This window comes from Monomorium pharaonis, chromosome 3, assembly GCF_013373865.1.
Source record: "Monomorium pharaonis isolate MP-MQ-018 chromosome 3, ASM1337386v2, whole genome shotgun sequence".
In the NCBI taxonomy this organism is placed as follows: domain Eukaryota; kingdom Metazoa; phylum Arthropoda; class Insecta; order Hymenoptera; family Formicidae; genus Monomorium; species Monomorium pharaonis.
Genome location: NC_050469.1, coordinates 21,825,912 through 21,848,507, shown reverse-complemented (window position 1 = coordinate 21,848,507; position 22,596 = coordinate 21,825,912). Strand labels below are relative to the sequence as shown.

General features: G+C 40.5%; 1 protein-coding gene across 4 annotated transcripts in view; it reads left to right on the top strand.

Annotated features, from left to right (window-relative positions):
- LOC105837928 (fasciclin-2) overlaps positions 1–22,596 on the top strand; it is a 92,086-nt gene that overhangs the window by 51,553 nt on the left and 17,937 nt on the right. For 3 of the 4 annotated variants that reach the window (XM_012683122.3, XM_012683119.3, XM_012683123.3), the window contains exons 2-7: positions 16,076–16,247; positions 16,907–16,930; positions 19,055–19,227; positions 19,663–19,928; positions 20,220–21,282; positions 21,935–22,387. In XM_012683122.3, the coding sequence (XP_012538576.1) occupies positions 16,076–16,247; positions 16,907–16,930; positions 19,055–19,227; positions 19,663–19,928; positions 20,220–21,282; positions 21,935–22,387 (2,151 nt within the window). The remainder of the gene's footprint in view (positions 1–16,075; positions 16,248–16,906; positions 16,931–19,054; positions 19,228–19,662; positions 19,929–20,219; positions 21,283–21,934; positions 22,388–22,596) is intronic. The other variant, XM_012683121.3, reaches the window with a different exon arrangement.

The following is a 22,596-nucleotide window of genomic DNA, read 5'->3' as shown; positions in this document are numbered from 1 at the left end:
TCGCGCCGATATTTGCTCGCCGGGAAACGCGCGCGACGCGTTTTGCGAGAAGGATCGACGTTTCTGCAATTGCAATCTCGATGCGCGCCATCCGCCGAGTCACACCGTTGACCCTCCTCCCTTACCAGTGGATGCATAAATCAACGGCGCGCCGTAACGATGCGGGCTCTCGCATTATCCGCGGATCGCCGCAATTTTACCTTCGTGCTCCTCTCCGCCTTTCTCCCTCGCTTTCACTCTCCCTCTTTGTACCGCTCTCGTAGGATAAATAAGTGGACCGTAGGTAGTCCGTAAATTCTGGGACGAGTAGAGTGCATCGCTTCCGTCGCAAGTGGAAAATCCGCCTTCTCATTATCGCATTATGGGGCGCCAGATGAACTTTTTAAAACGCGTGAATTAATCGTCGTAATATCGGACACTTGGTACAGGAAGCGTTTAAGAGACGTGGTATATTTAATCCGTGACAAAAGGCTCATTATATCGAGCGCATAAATGGCGCTTTGTGACTTTCGCTTTTTCCCACCTAATTGCGTATCTTCATCTTCTTCAGTTTCCGTCATTTCCATCGTGTACCGCGCCGGATGCGCAAAGCGAGACGCGCTTTTGTGCTCGCTCTCGTATTAAATGAAAAGCGCATTTAATGTCGGTGGGGCATTATGGCGACCCTTTGTACACCTTGCGCAATATATTTTTATACCGCGGCGATTGTGTATTTTTTATGTTCTCTTTTGATACTTGTGTGGTTGCGCAGCGCCGAATTATAAAATCGCTAACACAATTGAAAGTGTATTTATATTTGATAAAAATTGTAATTTCCGAAACTTTTGAATAAATTTTAAATTGTTAATTTTTGCGCAGCACTGTTGAAATTGTTAAATACTTATTATGAAATCATTTTTTCTAAAATTTTTTGTTGTCCAGATATGAAATTAAAAATTAAGAACTTACAGTTCTAAATATAATTTATTTAAATAAATCTCTGCTAAATAATGGCTTCATTGTAATATAAAAGTATCTCTTATCGATATTAAAATCGATAATTCCAGCATATTCCGTCTTCCGAGTTAACGCCGAGCGCTGCTCGAGGCATACTTGTTCCAATTAGCGCTAACTGATCTTCCTCTCATATGCGTGTGCGCTTTTCATCCTGTTGGAAAGGATTGCACGGCTGAAATTAAATTCGCCCGCGGCCCAAAAGTCTCAACTCCACATTGTCCTCAATCTAATTTACCTTCCGTCCGGCGTCAGAATTCCTCGGTTTTCGCGAATGTCGAAATTCTCCAGTCGGCCCGTATCACATGGCCTCCGAGACTGACGTTTAAACGGAAGGTTGGCCGCCTTCCTGAATGCTCGAATGGTGGAGTTGACTCCTCGGAATTTTATCGGCTCGCAGTTAAATTCTGGATACGCAACGGAGATGTTGAAGCACCTCGATATATCTAAGCGCGAACAATAGATTTTGTAAACGAACGCTACATACAATCAAACACCTTTCCGCGCGTAACTTTCTGTACTCGTGAATCCATTTCCGAAAATTTTACACGCAACCCCAGCGAATGCTCGTCAGAGGGTAACGCTAGTTCGATATTCGCGGCCGTCCGTGTCGTTCTATTACGGTTAATCCTTCCCACCTACCAATCACTCTTTCTCCGGCGGATGCGCCGCACAAAAAGGGATTGCACGCGAGTGCACGCACGCACGCACACGTGTCGATGGAGACGACACGAGAGATGGGAAAGACAACGATAGAGAGCAAGAGGACGGACCGACCGACAACGTCCAGAAAATTAATGGAAACCCGTGTACGCGCGCGCGTTGCGTACATCCCGAATACGCTGCTGCTGCTGCTACTGCCATTGCTGCTATTGCTGCCTTGCTACCCGTGAATTAGGGGAAGATAGCTTTTAGTTGAGGCACACAGTGCCGTCACCAGGTGCGCGTCCGCCGACTCCACGGACTGTCGGTATATAGCCGAACCCTTTTACCGAAATTGCCGGATATCGCCCCCTGCTGCGGCAGATCTCTCACCCGGTCCTCCGCTCTCCATTCCCCTGTCGCTCACCCTCGAATTCTCGGCAACCGGATTTTCCGCGCCTCCCCCGTCCCCTTCGTTTCCCTTTGGTTCCTCCGCGTTGTTCGGGTAAGCAGGTGTCGCGAAGTGCACTGACGAAAATTCTGCGGGAAAAATCTATCACGCACCTTTCTCACCTTCGTTTCTCCATCTATTTCCCGTTTGTCTCGGTTGCCAAATAATTATGTATAGTTGTGCTTTATACGTGTTTTGAAAATTTTATTTGCACACAAATAACTTACTCGATGTAAAAAGGAAAATAGGTTCATATTTCCGGAAAATTGTTTTTTTTTTTTTTTTTTTTTTTTTTTTGTTTGAGCAAAGGTTGGCAGTCGGCCAAGGTGGTGCAGTGAAAGACTCTAGATGTCATTTACGAGGACGTTCGTGAGGTACAAAACGGAAATGTAGGCTCTTTTCTTTTATTTATAAAAAAAAATCTATTAGACTTCTTTCCTGTTCTTTTCTGCTTAACTTGCAGTTTTAAGCAAGTCTCGGATTACTGCATTCCGAATTAAAATTCTGCTAAAGTTTCAAAAGGAACTAACTGAAACATATCGTCCCCGAAATTCCATTCACTAAAATCATCTAACTTTTTAATCGCTTATAATTATTTAAAAACTTTTATATCTCTACCACTATTTTCCATTTGCTTTTAGTGTAATTAGTGCAAAGCGTTCGCGCGGTTTATAGGACATTGCGTGCATGTCGTGCATAAAGTATTGCGATAACAATGCGCACATTTTCGCGGCAATAAAGCTCTCGGAATGGGATGCATTTTTTACTGCTTAATGCTGTCATACTGCACGTGTACAACTGCAAATGTAATTATGAAGTGGAATATTGTTCGTTCGATATTCTTTTCGTTCGAATCTTAAAACGAATCGAAGGCAACGCGAAATGCGCGTGTACGACATGAAAATGCTTTTTCCAGAATCGCCGTCGCGTCGCTGAAAACGCTTTCCGTGCCCTCCGTGTATATTTTTTCTATCCCGCAATCTCTAAGTGACATTCGATTACATCGAGGTATATAGTATGCGATACCGAAGCTATTTCCTAGGCTTATCTAAGCATATTATGCACATGCATGTGCAAGTATATGGTATATGATCCATATTTTTATAAGTAGAACGAAAGATACGTGAAAAATATTTTACTCTTGATTTTTACGGTGCAATGTACTGCAAAAATATTTTTTAAGTTGCTGCATATTTTATAATAACCACTCGCTAGTTTACAAGAAATTTTTTTTTATTATTTTGAACTGAATTGAACAGGATTTTCTTATAAATTTTTGAATACTGAAAACAATGCCGCTGCAAGTTAATTTTTACTAGCACGTAAGGTTAAACTTCATAATATAAATTATTTCTTGTAAATAATATAAATTATTTATTAATGTTATTATTCATAACATAAATATTTATTTCTAGATCAAAGCTGATGAAATTTGGTTTGCGGTTTTAGCATTCAAAAATCTATAAGAAATGTATTTTCTGGTTTAAAATAATATTTAGCTGTAAACTAATGGTAATCGGAGTTATAAGTAAAAAAAAAACGTGGACAATCTTTTTCAAATGTTATGGAAATTATAATTATTTCATTATTTTCGAAAACGATGTTACATAAATTTGTAATATTGGAAAATTAACAGCATATGAATTTGCAACATCGGAATTGTGTACTCACAGTGTTTATAGATCGTGCTATATAACTAAAATTAATACACTAACAAGATACGAACGCAAGCAATTAGACGAAATTGGCCATAAATATAGCCTGCGTAAATTAATTCTAAAATTAATCTAACAGTAATATCTCTTTATAATTTCACATTTGCACAACTGAATATAAGGTTTAATGTTTTAATTTCCAATAATACTTGTACAAATATACAAATTGTGTGTATACATCTTTTACAAGTTAACACAGTAAATTCTGCTTAATAAATATTGTATTTTCATTATTTACGTTAAGATAAATTAAAAATGCCCTTATAATCTCTTTCATTATTTTAACGTTACGATTGCAATGCAATACAATTTTACTTTATCTCCGCTATTCCGCTTAGGATTAAGCCATTCCCAAAATCAAGATAAATAAAAAAAGACTTTTGTATTATAGTATAAAGACAACACACGGTATATTCGCTCAATTTTCCCATCCGCGTTTAACAGCGGTGAATATATCAGGATGTATAAGCCATAACTAAAGGCAACCGTGGCAGGACCGGAAGAGTCAACGTCCTGGATGCTTATCTCTCTCCCCGGCATTATGCAGAAACTGCATGGCTGCGCGCAGTCTACTTTATGCACCCGTTGAATGCCAAATAAACGAGAAATATGCCGCGAGGTGGTGGCGGTCTTTCAATACGACGCCCCAAGAAAAATCACAAAATCTTCCTCTTCCTTTTTCTCTTTCTCTACCGAGGGTACGTTTGCATATACACACAACGTCAAAGAGATGCAATATTTAGACGATACTCCATTTAAATGATAAAATCGAAACGGCTCGGCTGCGGACAGAGCGATCGCGCGCGATACGCGTCTCTCCGGTACTCCCGAGGCTTGTTTGTCTGCATTATAGAGGAGGTTTCTAGTGGGTCTTCAACCGTCCGCACTGAACGATATCAATTATGCATCGACGGGATAAAGACCGTGTTAACGATATTCAAGAGATGTTACAATGTCGCAGGACTAATGGGTGATACATCGTAAACTTTACCGTGCAGGATGATTCGATTATTTTGTGGTAAATATTCTGTTGATATTCGGAGTACTTTTAGAATGTTATTGAAACTTCATATCAAATAGAAAAGTCGTATCAGAGCGTAGAGGATTTAATTGGAAGTTTGCACGAAGAAATTGATAATTTCCATTGTTAAATATTAACGAGATCTTCGAAGTTTGACTAGACGATTCATATATTTATGAAGTGTTTCCTTTTTCTCTTTTTACAGCGAAGTCTAAATTTGCAAATTCAATGCCGCTTGGACTCGTTTTCGTTTTATCTGTCCTATTTCCACCGTCATCAATTTCTTTTGCGTTTCTCGTTAGTATTCCGCGGCGTATTCTGCTTTTATCAGGATATATTGCGGTCCTTGCCGTAGAGACGAGTCGCGGTTTAACGTCTTTAAAGCTTAAACGGTGACTTTTACGAGCCGTTACGTCACGAGCGTTTCGCTCTACTTGGGGAGAACTGAGACTGCCGCTCACGTGCGCTGACACGCGTGTGGCTGCTCCGGACGCACGCGTACGCGTGCGTGTGTGTTCCTCGTATCGTGTAGCACGTGTGCAAACGCGTATAACGAGACGAACAGGTTCGCCTCTAACGAGCCCGGCCGCTTTTGAAGGCGCGCCGCCTTTTAGGGACGCGACTTCATGTACGCGCGTGCACGGTTTATCCGTGCTACAGATTATGCGATACCCTTCGCTGTATCGGATCTTCAGTTGCTCCGGAATGCGATCACCAAGGACGTCAACATGCGTCTACCTCACTTGCCACTATAATCACGCAATTTTTCCTTACTTTTTTATTTATTTTCGTTTTGTCCTTATTCAGTGGTAAAGTGGCAAAGAATGCAATAAAATTAACATAACGCGTCCTGCGAAGTCACTTTACGGTTCTTTTTTTCTTTCGAAGTAAGATTAAGCTAGAAAAAAAATTTCTCTCTTTCAGTTTAAACGTTATTTGCATTCATTAAAGATTTATGGGAGGATTACGAAATGCGGAAGGAAATTCGCGGTTCGTGCGCGCGAATTATTTAGCCCCGCGTACGTACGGAGATAGTGTGAATAGCGGTAATCGCGTTAATTTGACTTAACTCATTCGCCAATACGTGTATCCGGCTAAATAATGGAATATGTTACCGAGAAACTTAAAGTTATGGAGGTTGCGTGCCTATACTGCAGGGCGAGCGTGAAACTACGGAGGCCGGAAACTGTGTACCGTACGTATCTCTTGAAAATAGACTAGCTTGCCGAGCTCATTACACAGAATGAACGTTCAATTTAATTTTCGTCAGACATAATAATTTTTTTATTTTTTTCTTATTTTATTTCAACTTTGTTTTGTCAAATTTCTGTCTTCTCCAGTTAGTTCCATTTTTGTGGAAATACTGTCGTGTGTATTTATTAAAGAACATTTTTGATTTTCGATATGCTAGATTTTATTTTTTAATTCAAACATTTTAACTCTCCTGTGAGAATGTAAAAGTTACATTACATTTAAAAAAAAAAAAAAAAAAAAAAAACGCCCGCACAAGAGATACGCGAAAGTATTTTAAACTGAGTGCAAGTATTGAATAATTTTTGCGCGAAGTGGAAGGCGGACATTATGTCGTTACACCTCGCTGCTATTCGCAAATGACATTCCGGAATTTCATCCGATAACGAAAACCTCGTTAGTCACGCGGCGACTGAAGCTTCTTATTAATATCATGGCAAACTACCTTCAACTAAATTATATTAAGGGATAATTTAATTTATTGTGCAATTATACAGTAAGCAAGCAAATTAGCACGAGTGTTTCCGTTCTATTTGACATCGGTTTTTCTTGTGAAAGACGTCATAGGCGCATTAAAAAAGCTGATATATATATAATAATTTTTTTTTTAGAAGATGCCATAAAATTTCATCGCGTAATTAATTATTCTAAATGTTTTTTCTTTTTTTTTTTATTTTTTAACTTTTTATACAAGACGATATATCACTCAGTCTCGTGTTGCATAACACGATCCCGACTGTCGTAATAATTTTTACAACGGCGGAGCAACGACTTTGCCGGGCACGCTATTCCGTTCCGTCTGAAACTTTCTTCGGCATCCCCATAAATTTCCCAGCGCCCAGGTGTCAAAGGCACGCTTGTACTTCGACATATTTCATCACGCCGTAAGAGATCGGGGATTCTCAATCCATTCTCCTATGCTGCCGCGACATTCATAAACACCCAATGTCACGTTCCATTCCTCAAACGCGCGGACCCGCCCGCCTCGTCGTCTCGGCTACCCCTGGGATGACTTGTTTGTCTCGGTGGAATCGCGCGTCGAGACGTCTGCAAAAATGTTCCCTTTACCTATCTTCGCGACGATTCCATTCCATTTATTTGCACCATGGTTCGAAGACCTTCTTTATAGAGTCAGCGTATTTTTCAGGCAAACTGGGAAAAATACGAAAGTGTGGAAATGACGAAAACACAAAAGAAAGAGAAAGGGAGGGGGTGGTTATCTCTGAGTATTGATCTTACGTATTAATTATTTTTATTAAAATAACAAAACGGGTGTTTAAATTACAATGAGAATGCTGAACCGTCTTATTGAACGATCCTACGAACCAACTCGTGTTTACGTGCATGATTCATATATTTACCAGCTTGTTATGGACAAACAGCTGATAAACTAAATTCAATACACGCTGACAGCCTCTGGCAACATTTCCTTTCCAGTAAATTAATTTTACAGGAAGTTAATACGTACAACGTGAAATTTACTTCACAACCATGAACGTTTAGTGACCGTGTGTGGAAACGAAGATAGAGATATCATGAAACATAATTACAATTGGCAGCCTTTAATTTTTCAATAAAGAATTCTGTAAAACGATAAAAATCTATTTCATTATCTTGCAAAGCAAGAAATTCTATATCAAAGCTATAAATTTAAAGTAAAAGTACTAAAAGATTTTTTTATAAATTTTCATCGTGAGTGGCGACAAAACAGGATAGTCGCTAGATAGCTCGATGTTAATCAAGTCCAGAAGGAAGGGAAAGTGAAAGGGAATGTAAAAGCACGGAAGGAAGGAAGGAAGGACAGAGAGAGAGAGAGAGAGAGAGAGAGAGAGAGAGAGAGAGAGAGAGAGAAAGGTTGAGCATTTAATTAGAACGTCTATCTGCTGCTCGGAGAAGCTGTGTTGGGAGAAGTTTTTATCGCTCTCTTCGCGGCACGTCTTTTCGCCCCCTAGGCTCTGTCTCCTGTCTGATTTATAAGGTTTCGTCGTTACACCTTTGCATGCGCGCGCGCGCGCGTGTGTGTGTGTGTGTGTGTACACACACACGCAGCCTTTGACCGGTCGAAAGAGAAGGCGTTTCTTCTCTGATTTCAAGATTTAAGGGATTCCCGAGCTTGCAAAGTGAACGGGTACAACGCGACGCGCCGCCGACTGGTTTTCAAGATTATCCTCTCATGTGTTTTCCTTTGTGGAGTTACTCGGAGCTATTTTATAGCGCGGGAAAAAGCTGTAGGTCGATTCAGCGAGAGGGGTATCTCTTACGCGTCATTATTAACGCTTAACGTGGTCTTTATGTTAACGAAGATTCAGCTATTACCGCCACTAACGACGGTAACTCTTTTTCCCTCTCGCACTTTTGCGCTGTGCTCTCTTTCACGAAAATTTACGCGCAAGAGCAATTATACGAACTTTAATATTTTCTTTCCCCTTTTCTCTTTGCCTTTTGGTAGCCCGTTCTAAAAAAATGTATTACTTTTTCTCGCTAATTTTCAGGAAACTTAATATTTTGGAAGTATTTAAGTACGAATTGAAAAACAAAAATTACATTTATACATCCTGAAGTATTAAAGAGATGTAAAATTGCACGTTATTTATCAATATTGCGCGTTAACATATTAATTTATTCTATAGATAATATAATGTGTATTTAAAAATTTTACAGTATTTTACATTATCCGGTATGCAATATTCATATATAACTAAATTAATATGATTTATTTTACAGCAACTTGTTAATTTTATTATGGCTATAAATTTTGCAAATTATTACGCGGTAAACGATGGGATATTATAGGACACACAACTCTCATTCCATTATTATGTAATTTCGGTTTGGCCATCGCCCTTCGACCACTTCATTATCCTTCCGCGCGATACCGGACTATTTAATCGCATGAGTTTATCGACAAGATTACAGCTGCGCAATCTCTGCAACTAATCGCGCTCGCGTGAACTTTCGGAATTGCAGTTTGGTCCACTAATATATATCTGTGTTCAATGTTGGTTCGTTGATCCAATCTCTTGCGGTTTTCTCTTGTTCGATAAAAGAACGTCTTTGCGCAGTTTTCCCGCTTTGTCTCCGTCTTCCTTCACCCAACGAAAAGAAAAACGTATGCCATAAATGCCCACTTGATTTTTATGGTTTCCTCATAGTTTATGGGTCCTTTCTTTTTATGAGAAACTACAATGGCCCTCTAGACTCTAGACTCTAGACTATCGTACGTTTTATGAATACTGATGATAAGTATGCATGCATCTGCGCATAATGTGGCATGCTTAAGGACACTCGACGGTGACCTTAATTCTGTCGATCGGTTTGCCATTTACATCCAAGTAAATAATTACGACTAAAAAATATTTTAGATTGGTATGAAATAATTTTGTAAATTTGCCAAAGAGAGATAACAAATAATAACAATAATAATGTTTTGCATCTACATTTTTTTTTTTTTAACTTTAAAGATTTATCCGTCCATTTTCCTAATACAGCCGTAAAAGTCTATTCGGTGTAGAAGCCTTATCATCGACACGATGTAACGTTACCTTAATTAAATCGGCGCACTCTCCTCGATCCCTCTTTGCCCTTAACAAAGCCTCGGTCTTCATTCGTAACAAACCCTTAACAAAGCCTACAGAGAGCGCATGATGTATTCACAGTTTCGTATAACGTTTCCCCCCCCTCGCGCATCAAAATTCAAATGCTGCACTTTACTCTGCATTATGCTACATACCGTACTCCACATTGTTTGGCATTCGTAAATCCTCCGTAATTCACTCGTGATTGCGGAAATTACTTGTGGCACATCTGTATAACAGACAAGCTAGTGACGAAAGTATATTTGCAGAAAATTCTCTTCGTGAATCTCATGAATAAACAATACGTGTGTGATGAAAGCATAGAAAAATAATGGAAATAGCAAAGTTAAAATAAATATAGCAGTAAATAAAACAATTTCCGAAGTTATTGTTATTTTAACGAAAAAATATAAGCAATGTAAAAAAATAATGTAGAGGCTTGTATAGATAAGATAAAAAAAAGATTCTGAGGGTAAGATGGCGAAGGTCAGCAATATCGAATTTACCTTGTCGAGATTTCCCAGTTGGCTACATTTTTGGAAGATCCTGTCTCCGCGTCATCGTTATTCCCTCTGTTCCTGACCTCTCAACTGATCTCGATTTCGTATCGAGATCTGATCAAGACCACCTTTCCCCAGCGTTCTTTCCACCTACCTCCTCAGTTAGCACCACCCTCACGGTCGGTCCCTCTCGATCTTCTCGGATCGAATTCTTCCAGCCCGAGTGACACGTCGTCGGAGTTTACCGGCGAGCACTATTCCGGCCTCCTGTACACCGGGTGGCACGCGTAAGCAAACGGTGTACACACGGATCGCCTTTGAGCCGAGGATATACGCGAGTCGGGCGTGGTTCTTGGGTGGATGGGCCCCGGGGGTTAGGAGGGTAGTTTTGTGGCGCGAGTGTAATGGCAAGATCCTAGAAGGACCCCTCCTAGGTATGTACGTGTGTGTGCGTGCGTGCGTGCGTTTGCGTCCTGGGGGGTTGAAATGGGCGGCGGAGAGGCATTGAATAGCCCCTGGGGTGACTGCGCCAACAAACCCTAACTAACGTAAATAAGATGTCCTGGGAGAGGGATGGGTCCTCTCGCTCGCTCCTAGACTCCTTTCGGTTTTCCTCTCAGTCCTTTTGCTCGACCTAACCTTTATCTTCCTACACCACTCGCACACAGGCTCGACCAAAGCCGAAGCTGATGAGCTAACCTCCCGGGGCAATCACGGGACTTCTTCACGGAGGAGTCCTGAGAAAAGGTTTCCGAATTCCGTTTTGCGTCCGTGACGTTCTTGTAGTGTGACGCACACACGTTTGTTTTGCGTCGGAAATGATAAATCTGTGAGTTTCAGAGGTAAATTGGTGTGACGCGCTGAAATATAATGCGAGACGACAAGTCCTGAGTGGATAACGCTACGTCTATAAGAAACGAGGTTAGCTGAAAAATTGGGGCAGTGCAGTTTCGTTATGTAATATTTAAAGAAATTGTAACTATTATTTTTATGCTTTTTATGTTGATAGATCTACATAATTCTACAAATGTTGTCCGAGATATATACTATATTTTTTATATATTCTGAGATTAAAATTGCATTTGATTTTTAAATTGTTCATAGATGTGTTAAATTGCTATAAAATCAATTTGTCTCTCAAAGTTCTATCTTTCTCTTATTCTTTATATTTTTATTCTATGTGTGTCACACACATATATATTGTCACACAGAAGAATACAGTGTATCGTTAATATGCCAATTTTGTACGTCGACCAAAGTCCCGACCTCTGACGAGCCCAGTCAATTACGGCGTTTCTTCACGAGGATCTTTGAGAAAAGTCCTTTCGCGCGCCCCTCGCGTATCCTTCCCCCACAGATGAACACGCGGTACGCGCCCCGGAAACGATGAATTTGCGAGTCTCAAGGGTGGATAATGGCTGATGCGGTACACCGTTGTAAACGCAGGGCGGCGAGAAGAAGCGGTGACTCGGGCGAATTTGTGAAACGATTATAGAATCTGCCCGAGCGCATGCCCTCGGGGGAGGGAGGGGGAGGGGTAGCGGAGGTGTAGGGATGGGGATCCCCAGGAACAACCCTCCGTATTGTTGCTCTCTTCGGCGGTTCACGCCGAATGAGTTTCGTATGACGATATAATGGCGCATCGCGACGATGAACAAGCGGGTTTCCCTCTCGCGCGTAATGACGGATGCGTTTTGAATACGGCATTAACGAGCAATTAATGATAGTGTATCTTTCTGCAACAATAAATGATGTATCGTGATGTCAGCGTTCTTTCACGAACGCGATGATTTCTTTTGACAACGTGCAGACAAACATGTTTCCGAGTATCGTATCAAGGAAGCAATTAAAAAGTTTCCATACATACGTCTAGTTTTTTTTATTAAATTATTATAATAGAATTTATTTTGTGCATAATAAAAAAAAATAGCTTGTATTTTTATATCGTTGACTGCTGTTACGTTATACATCTTACATATTTTTTTAGATTAGCTGGTTATATAAATAGATTTTTATAAAAATAATTATTATAATATAAAAATCGCACGATAAGAATATTTTCTTTGAGACGACTATATTTAGAGATCACGTAGAGCTAGCTCTATAATAACATAAGACGAATACGTGCAGGATTATAATTATTGAAAAGAAATATTTGATTCTCTGTCACAGCAGTATATACTCATTTGATATCAAATAACTTGTAATTTGACCGGTTACTTTCATCATTGAGAGTTGAGAAGTTGGCGAAGATAAAATCGGATAAGTTCAGTCCGCCGGAAACATAATTGCAATTTATGTCTTGCCATTGTTCAAACGGGCCGTCTGCTCGCTTGCTTGCCCCCTCTGTGAAACACATTTTGCGACGCCCGAATGACTGTAGGAAAATCTTTGCTTCACCCCTAGCCTGCACCCGCCCACTTGCCTAAGCGGGCCGGAAATGATGAATTTGCGAGTCTTATCGCGAAACGACGTTTCATGACGGTGCGAGAACGGCAAATAAATAAGCTGTCCTTGCCGAGCGAGAGACAATGCTCCCGGGGATGTGATCCTTAGCGACTTACCCTCTCTTGATTATGAAATCTCTTATCGGAAATGACGGGTCCATGAGAGCAAAATTAGTATAGAGATCCGCCATTGTGCGCATAGGCTACCGAAATGTGACAGCTGTACAAAATTACAATCTCCATTGTGTTGCGAGACGGTCCATCGAGATCGAGGGCTCGATAGCAGAACGAAAGCATATTTTCGGACTAAAATCGAGTCATTAATCAAAACGACTGTCGCTTGATTGTGGCTATTGTACGTGATGCACGGGTCGGGGACAATTAGCGACGACTAGAAGGAGGATTTAATACCATTTCTCACCATTCACCCAGTTCGAAGTTTAAGCAAACTTTGCGATGCAAATGCCAGTGGCGTTAGGCGAACGTTGCAGTGTCTTATCACGATGCTCCCCCTCCCTTCTCCCCTAGATACAGACTTCAGCTCGACTGTACCGTTGAAACTTATCGCAATTTGTAAACTCGACCTCTTACGTGTGAATTTTCGAGAAACGAAGAGAAGCACTTTGTCTGTTATCGCGCACATTAAAGTTGGGACGTGAATGTTAATATTTCTACCAGCACAATCAAACAATGGTTAAATGAAACGGTAGTTTAATTGTAATAAATGATGTAGAATTATTACATGAATAATTTGATAAATTTAATTACAGATATTTATATTTTTAATCGAAATAAATTTCACGAAGTGTGCTTGAAAAATTCAGTATTTACGGTTTTTATATTACATTATAAACACGATTTAAAAGACTACGTCGATATAACTTTAAGCTAAATGCAAACTCCGGAAAAATTTTTAAAAAGGATTGTAGAATTAATGAGCGAAATAAAGTGCTCTTCTTTTTTTAAGTTTATTAGAGGTATTTAGCATGCTCTTTTGGTGAGTCTCGAGAACTCCATTGCGTAGTTAGATCTGATAGGTCGTTCCGGACTTATAGAAAGATGTCGCAAAAGCAGCTTATAAAGTCCCCTCCCCAAATTTGCTGGGGACAGGCATGAAGCGAAGCGCGCAGGCGAGATCCTTTAATTGACCGCACGCAAGAACTCGTCCCGATGAGTCTTAGGCCAATTAAGGAAGTTCCTCCGTTAGGAAGGTTTGTAACCTTTCCGCGTCCTTGCGTGGGCTATTACAGAAATTAACGGGTTTCTCTCGGCTTCTCGAAAGGTGCATTTGCATTATCCGCGATGAAATGATCATCTCGCACAGATTTCGTCGGAGATATCTTTAACGAAGCCTCAAATTTAATGGTACAAGAGTAATTGAAATAAAATGATAACTTATCCGGGAGGATAATACAAGCACCGGAAATGGAATAAATTTAATGGCGGAAGTAGAGTATCTCGTACATATTTCATTTTGCCATATTATTTTCTGAAGAATGTGCTATATCTTTAGATATGTATGTAATTTCTGATAAAAGCAAGTAGTCGAAAATAAATTTTACGGATGAGAGTCGAATGGGATTGTGTAACATATTTCGTTCTTTTTCGGGACGACGTCTTTGAACTATGCTTAAAACATTTTCACCGTTTATTCTCACTCATTCTCCTATGGGAGAATATTCGCAGCGCTGAAACGAGGGAGATCGACTTTTCCCGCCGGCAATTTGCGGCGGTTTCAATTTTCGTACCATTGCCGATTACGTCAGACGCGATCCGCATCACACGCGAGAACTGCTCGCTCGCATCAACAGCGCGCGGCCCAGCGGTGGTTCGCTACCTCGTAGCCCGCTTTTTAAATCCGTATTCAATTATTTTCGCAACATCCACCGCTCCGCGGTTTCAGTATTTACGAGATCAACTGTTACTGTGTGCGGCGCACTCTTGTACCCGGTGGGGGGATAAAAAAAAGGAATTATTTAGGCGAACTGGCCCCGATCCCTCGCATTTCGATTACACGACTCGCTCATCGCATTGTGCGTCGAAATACGTTGTATATGTATACAGTTTTTTTTTTTCACTGACCGTTCGCTTTTTCTCACGTGAAACACTGTTCGCACTGTCAATTTGACAATCAGCGGCGGGGGATGCACACGTGTGCCGGGAAACGCGTATCGCTGCCGGTACAACGCGAATCCATTATCGCCCCGCTTGATCCGCGCAAAACGGAAATCGACCGTCAGTTGTGCGACGAGAGCACTCGTCATGCTTTAAGCTTCGCGTAGTTAACCGCGTGTAATCGGCGAATCGGCGCATCCTCACGCGACTCGAGAGAAATTCCCACGGACTTAACGAGTAGTTCCAGTTGCGGCTGTTGCTGCTGCTGCTCTCCTCCTGCCCTCCTCCCTTAAATTTGATAATGATTCCCTCGTTGCGCCGTCATTTCCATTCGTCAGGTAGCCCGGGCTTTACGTGCGCGAAGTTAACGAGCTAATGAGCTTGCAGAGAGCTAGCGCTGAGAGAGAGAGAGAGAGGGAGGAAAAGCAAGGGCGGCGAGCGAATATCTATTCTGCATTACACCGCTGATGCTGTTTGCGTCCGTATAACGCGCATCCGGGCGAGAACAGGAGGAAGAAGGGGTGAAGGAGGAGAGTGAGGAAAAGGGTGAGGAGGTCACGGAGCGTTTCCCAGTTAGGGCAATTCCGCACTTTCGCTCGCCGCAATTAATTAGCTCAATTCCCGCTTCCTGTTATGCCTGCCGCCACTGAGCCGTCAGCGTCGGGGGGGGCACCCGTCGCGCACGCCTGCATTCCGACGACTCGCTCGCATACCGTTGTCATAGCTCGCACACGTACCCCGAAGGCGCTTTCCGCTTAGCGCGAGACGCGAACCATGAGCGCCGAGACGACGCCGATCTGCCTCTCCGTGTTGTGCATCTACGTGATGACGGCGCCGCCGACACCCCCGCTGCCGGGGAGGGTGGCGGTGTCGCCCCGTCCCACTCGCGTGGGTAAGACTGCGAGCACGCGCGACGGTGTTTGTCTCTTCGGGGAATTGGTTCAAATTGTGTGAGATCTCTTAAGAAAGCAGATCAATCTTTATTTGCTCGTTAATCCGCAACGGATTTAACGCGACAAATTCGAAAGGATGACCGAAAACTTGGGAACATATTAGTGAATATATTTTTCTTTCATCGTTTAACGATCTCTGGAACAAAGTTTAGAGTTTTAGAGAAGCGATAAGTTGCTTGGAATGAGCGTCCGTTAAAAATTACTGAGCCACTTGCACGTCCATCATTTCTTTTTGCATTCACGCAAAAACACATGTGATGATCGTCATAATATCTTGTTATTTCGAAACCGGTATTTTCTGCCGACTGCCCTAGCGACTGCGATTTTCGCACATGCAAAAATGCATACGCGCACGCACTCGTCTTTTCTTGTCATCGTAATAACGTTCGTGATTCTCTTATTTTTGCTTCAGCTACCGTGAACGGAGCGGATCCGTACTTGGAAATTCTGCCGAACGGCGAGACGCAGACGAAGGCAATCGGCTCCAGTATCCTGCTTACGTGTAAACCGAAGGTGGAGAATCCGACGCTGATCAGCCAGATGCAATGGCTCGATCCGCAAAATTACCCGATCGAGTCTCTCAAGTAAGTTGTCGATTTCCACACAATCTCTTTTTTTTTTTTTACTTATAAACAATATTTTCAACGGCGACTTGAAAATGGTCGCGTCAAAAGCGTCTCTTTGTCTATATTATAATTAACAATTGAAAAGATAACAGTTAATTAGCGGTAGACATAAGCTGCTAACACTGTCAGTGATACGATCCTTTTCCGAAGAATTACGTGCAAGCAATTATAAGAATGATGAATCGAGAATCCTCATCTCGTCTATCGTCGATATTTACATACGAGAATTGCTTTATTAATCAATTACATTCCAGCGAATAATATATTTCATGTCAAGCTTCATCAAGGCACTTGCGAAATTTATTTTAATTGAGAAGTAAAATTTAACGATGTATAATGAATTATTGAAATAATTTTGAAATGTTTTCTTTTGATCAGGACACGAGTAAAAAGTTAAAGTTTAATAATTATACGTCGTGTCTCCAATAATTTATTTGCAGAATAAAATTATAAATTTTAATCGTGATTATGAGTGACAATTTGCTAATTAACAAGTGCGAAAAAGCGTTTGATTCAACACTATAAAAATATTGCGTATTACGTTATAAACATACACAAACATAATCTTGCTGCAACACTAATTCAGTAAATTTCTGTCACTTGTAACGCATACACAGATATGTCGTCTTGCCACTCGAAAGGCGAGTATAAAATTCCATTGCAGAGCTAACATAGCAACCGTAGTAGTGCTCGTTCGTTTGTTGTTCCTCTTGTTTTTCCACCTTTCCCATTTGCGGATACACTCACCCGTCACCTCGTACCCGAGCCCGATACGATCATTTTCCCACGATCTAGCCACGTTTCCCGCAGTCCGCGCCGCGGGAGCTCTTAATTGCTGCAACGCGAGCCGATTGCAGTTCGCGAACTGGCTATCGCTCGTTAAACCGGAAAAGTTTCGAACGTTCGAACCGGTTGTACCAAACCTGACTTATTGAGCGCCCGCACATGCCGAAGCGAGGAAATTACGTTGGTGCGGGAGAAAAAAAAATTCATCGAACAAGTTTTTCGTTTATACCTTCATGCATACCGAGTAACGTCGAGTTATTTCTTGGAATTGGTTCTGTTAACAATTCGAGTTTGACTTTGTTTGTTAGAGAAGGAAAGAAATCAATTTCGATCGCACGTAGATTTTTAGTATTTAAATTAATTTGTTAATTGGTACCGAAGTAAATTTTCATTGAAACTTTTTGATTATTAAAAAAATTTCTTCTCCCGTTTGTTGTATTTATATTTTTCAACTCTTATTTGCTTGAGCTCTTTAACTTTGGATCAACTGGCCTTACAATTTTGGGTTTAACTAGCTTTACAATTAAACAACTCGAGCTCGCGGGATTAAAAATGAAACACGATCTTTCTAGGGCAACGCGCGTGTATGTGTGTATCAGCGGTAATTAAGTAGCTCCATAATGGCGCACTTCTGTGCACACTCGCAAACGCGTTATTTCATCTCTACAATATTTATACCTCTATTCGTACAAGTCTTTGTCCGATATCCAACAGTTAATATGTGTCGTCATACTGCGAAGTATTTAATCCAAATAATCTAACGAACGTTAACCCCGGTAACTGATTCGCCGTCTCGCGTGTTTGCACGATTACTCGAACCCCGAGTACGATTTGCATAATTAAGTACATTCGTCGTCAAGAGTGCCGTGTGTAACACTCCCGGACAAAATCATTTCGAGCATTTGTGCCACTCAATTATACGTTCTCTATATACCTACCATTTATTACTAGAATGGATACGTCGAGAACAAATTAAATCAGAGAAATTCGCGTATTATTTATTTTGAAACACCTATATATAAGAATTTTTGTCAGAATTTTCCGTATAATTAACAGACCGTCACACATATCATATTACTTTTTTTTTTTTTTTTCAGTTTTTTCAGTTTTTTTCAGTTTTTTTCTCCCAAAATTTCTCATGTTAACCGTCGTAATTGTTTGGCTTATATCTGTGTGTCATTGTTATTATAATATACTTAACTGCTTCGTGACAACAAATTCATCTCTGAATATTTGTAACATTTTTCGTATAATATTTTTACTGCACGGATGGAAGGTTTTTTTTGCTGTAGTATTTGAAAATTTAACTGTGGATATAAATCTGAATATAACTTTAGACCATCAACATAACTATGTAGGACACTCAAACTGGTTGCTAGAGCGCTAAAACTTTTTGTCCATCACGCTTGAACTTTATAATTATTTTAATACAGTTAACAAAATTATTTTCAACTCTGTATTTAGCTAAATTTTTGAATACTTCAATAAAAACCGTTCTTTCCGTATATTGTTCGAGATTTTCTATATATTTTGTTTGAAATATTAAACTCGGTAATCACACGTATCTTTGTACTTTCTGTTCTCTGAGAACGGAAACGCGATCGCGGAGCAGCCGCGCTTCTGGTCCTATCACTTCCAGTCACCTTCTTAATCCGCAAAATCCATATTCGTAACTTGCATCATCGACGTCACGCGATATTACATCCGGCATCTCATCGCCCGATACACTATATGGAAATTGCTTGAATACATCATACCATCATATACCTGTACTTGCATCATACACCATACTGCAACGTTGAATAATACGAGGTCATGTGAATGCATCTCGTTGTCGTTTACACGTCATCCTCGCGTCATCCACGAAGAACATGTATGAACGCAATATCATCACCATGTGCGACGCCATTGATCATTACCATCAATTTGCGTACTTTGACCGATATTGCGAATCGTTTCTGTGACGTTATTTTCCACAGTGGGCAACAAGCGGGTCACACGAAGCCGGCCATGTACACCGAATTGCATCAGGATGGCAGTCTATCCCTGTTCTTTAATTCTCTTCAAGAGCAACAGGCCGGAAAATACACGTGCAAGGGGAATTATGCGCATAACGTACCATTAAGCAAGTCCGTGACAATCGATACTATTAGTAAGTATGGAACTGAAAATCCAGTCTCGCATTTTAATTTTTGAGTGGAATTATTATTCCGATACGGAATAAAATATCTCCTAGCGAGATATGTTGAGCAATATAATTAATATTACACGAAAGCGATCTAAAGAGTCTACATATTGTATGTTAATTTACAATGCTAAAATTTTTTTCAGTTAAAATTTTATTAAAAATTGTTGCATATCTTTTTAATGAGGCAGACGAAATGTATTAAATAATTGATATTTTATTTTAGTTAGTAATTTTAACAGATGTAAAAAATTATGATAAAAATTTCAGTTTTCATTAATCTAAGTAAATTTAAAATTAATTAAATTTAATGGAATATGTAATACGCATGTTTTTTCTTCGGGAGATCGATAATATTCTATAGTAATATTTTCAAACAAAACTCCAATTTGTTATTGATAGTTGCGATCACGTGGGAGAATGCGCCGGTAAATCAGTATCCCATTCTCGGAGAAGACTTTGATGTTCAATGTCAAGTGCGCGCTAGGCCATCGCCTTCGGTTGATTGGCTTTACAACGGAGAACTGATCAAGACAAACGATCACTACATCATAAATACTTATGCCTTGAGGATCAAGAACGTTCAAGAGTCCGACGATGGCATATACACATGTCGTGCATCGGTACCGACTACAGGAGAATTGCAAGAACGAGCTATCCGCGTTGAGGTACTGCAATTAGTATTTTGATTAAATTGCATCGAAAAAATAATAAATTAATTCTAAAGTTGTGTAAATATTTCTTGAGAATAATTGTTGATTTTTATTTTGCACTTAATTGCCGTATGTTAATAACTTCGTTACAACTTTTAATCTCCATCTAATCTCGCGTGCTATCTGTTTGCTATATTTTTAAATTTATTGTTAACTTTTAGAAACCTTAGTTTGTGCCTGAAATTTTAAATACATTTGTATCTATTTTTAGATTCTCTAATAATTTTCTTTGTTAATTCTTATTAGGTACACATAAAACCCGTGATCGAAGATATCACGAGCACGATAGACATTATCGAAGGCGAAAATGCGAATATTGAGTGTAAAGCTAGAGGCAAACCGCCACCAACGTTCACATGGGTCAAATCTCTCACGCAACAGAACCTGTCTTCCGCCGATCGCTTCGGCGTCGATCCTGTTACGGGTGTGCTCACCATCACAAACGTGAATCGCAATGACGCGGGCGAGTATCAATGTTCCGCGGTGAACGCCGCAGGCCACGCCACGGGCAACATCTTGGTGAACGTGATCGTCAAGCCGAAAATAATGGAGTTTGTGAACAAAACCGTGGTGGAGGGCAAAGACGTGGACATCCAGTGCAAGGCCTTCGGTCGACCACCGCCTCGGGTGACTTTCAGGAAGCTCACCGTCGACAAGCCGTACATGATGGGTACTCAGCCGCAAGACGATCGGATCGTCGTGAAGAACGAAGTGGACGAGGGAAACGGCGAGACTGTTGGCATCCTCTCGATCATGAAGGCCCTCACCGACAACGACGGCCTGTACGAATGCATAGCGAAGAACACGGGCGGCGTCGCCTTCAAGAACGGTCATCTGACCGTAGAGTTCCCACCCTCCTTCCGTAGCATGCCGAACGTTACAGTCTTTTCCTGGGAATCGAGACCGGTGAATCTCACCTGTATCGCCGAGAGCATACCGAACGCGACGATACGCTGGACCTATTACGGAGATTTGAATCCTGACCAAGACCCCATGATCCGGCAGATCGGTAACGGACCAATTTCCACTCTCGCGATACTACCAATGGATAAGAGATATTACACCCATTATAAATGTATCGCCGGAAATCCTCACGGTACGCGGGAGCATTTGATTGAATTGAGGGAAGCGACGAGACCCAGTGAACTTTTGGGCGTCAAAATGGCCGATATCACTGCCACGACGATAAGATTCGATCTGATACCACCTGTGCATCCGGATTTACCTATCAAAACTATCAGCGTGCAATATAAAGAAGACTTCTCCTATGATGATTGGACTAAGTCGAAAAATAAGACGTGGTCTGTCGGTAAGCTTTAAATATATGTTAATGTTTTTTAATTTGTTATTTTTCTTTTATTTAATTTATTGTTAATTTTTAGGAATTCTAAAAATTTTATAATATTACATTTATAGGTATCTATTTATTTACGAAAAAAATCTCTATCTTCTACTAACTTCATTCTTATCAATAATTTTCTTTGATCCGAGCCGTTATTCGCTCAGATCCGTAATTTTCCGTCAGTGTCAATGATAATAAATATTGTTTCTTTTGAATGGACATGTTCACATATGTCCATGAGAAGAAACAAGTTCAATTTAGATAAAGAAAAATCTTCGGCTGAAGAAGTTTAGTTATAAAAATAAAAATAATAAATTTGTTTGATGCAAAATATATGTATAAATCGGATCACGATTTTTGTTTTTTAACGGCACTTATTTTTTATTTTTATTGATGACAGTTTGTCGACATCAATGCAAATCATTTTCATGCATAAGAAATCTGATAATTGTAATTTATTTTAAAATTTGATTTTTATTCTTATTGTCACTAAAAATTTTATTGAGATTTACTGATAAGGTCGAAAATTATATTTTAGGAATCGCTATTCTAATATATTTTTATCTCGAGCTTTCTAATGTATAATAGCTAAACGCGTTGCTCAAACAATGCTGTTTAGGTTCTTTATACGTCATCGAGCACTTGAAACCACAGACGGCCTACGATTTCCGATTTGCGGCGAGTAACGACGTCGGTTTGGCTAACTGGGGTAACTTCCACCGAGAGATCACACCTGGTAGAACGATGCCAAAGGAACCGAGAATCCTGACTACGCCAGGCTCTGAGTACGAACATTCCCCGTTCAGTCACCAATACGAGCTTACCTGGGTGACGCCGGCCGATAATGGTGAACCCATAGACATGTATCGGATCAAGTATTGCGAAATAACACGCGTCGCCGGTGAATGGGAAACATTAGCAGATACCTGTCAATGGACTGAGGTCAAAAGCCAAAGGACGAAGCAATTCCTCAAGGATTTGAAATACAATACTTTCTACGAGGTCGAATTGGAGGCTCATAACATAATGGGCTACAGCAAACCTGGATACGCCAAGTTCAGGACGGCTAGAGGTAAGTTAGTGACCCTTCGCAATTGATTCTCGGTGTTCCTACGATCCAACTTAATTATTGCCATGACGTATCTACGTTTCTCGTAATTTTCCACTCGAGATATATAATTCCCTTTGAAATATATATATGTGCACGAAGCTACTGCACTGAATATTTTTTTCTTCGCGATCTTCAAATCGTTTGTCAGTTTGTCGCCCCTATTTTTGGTT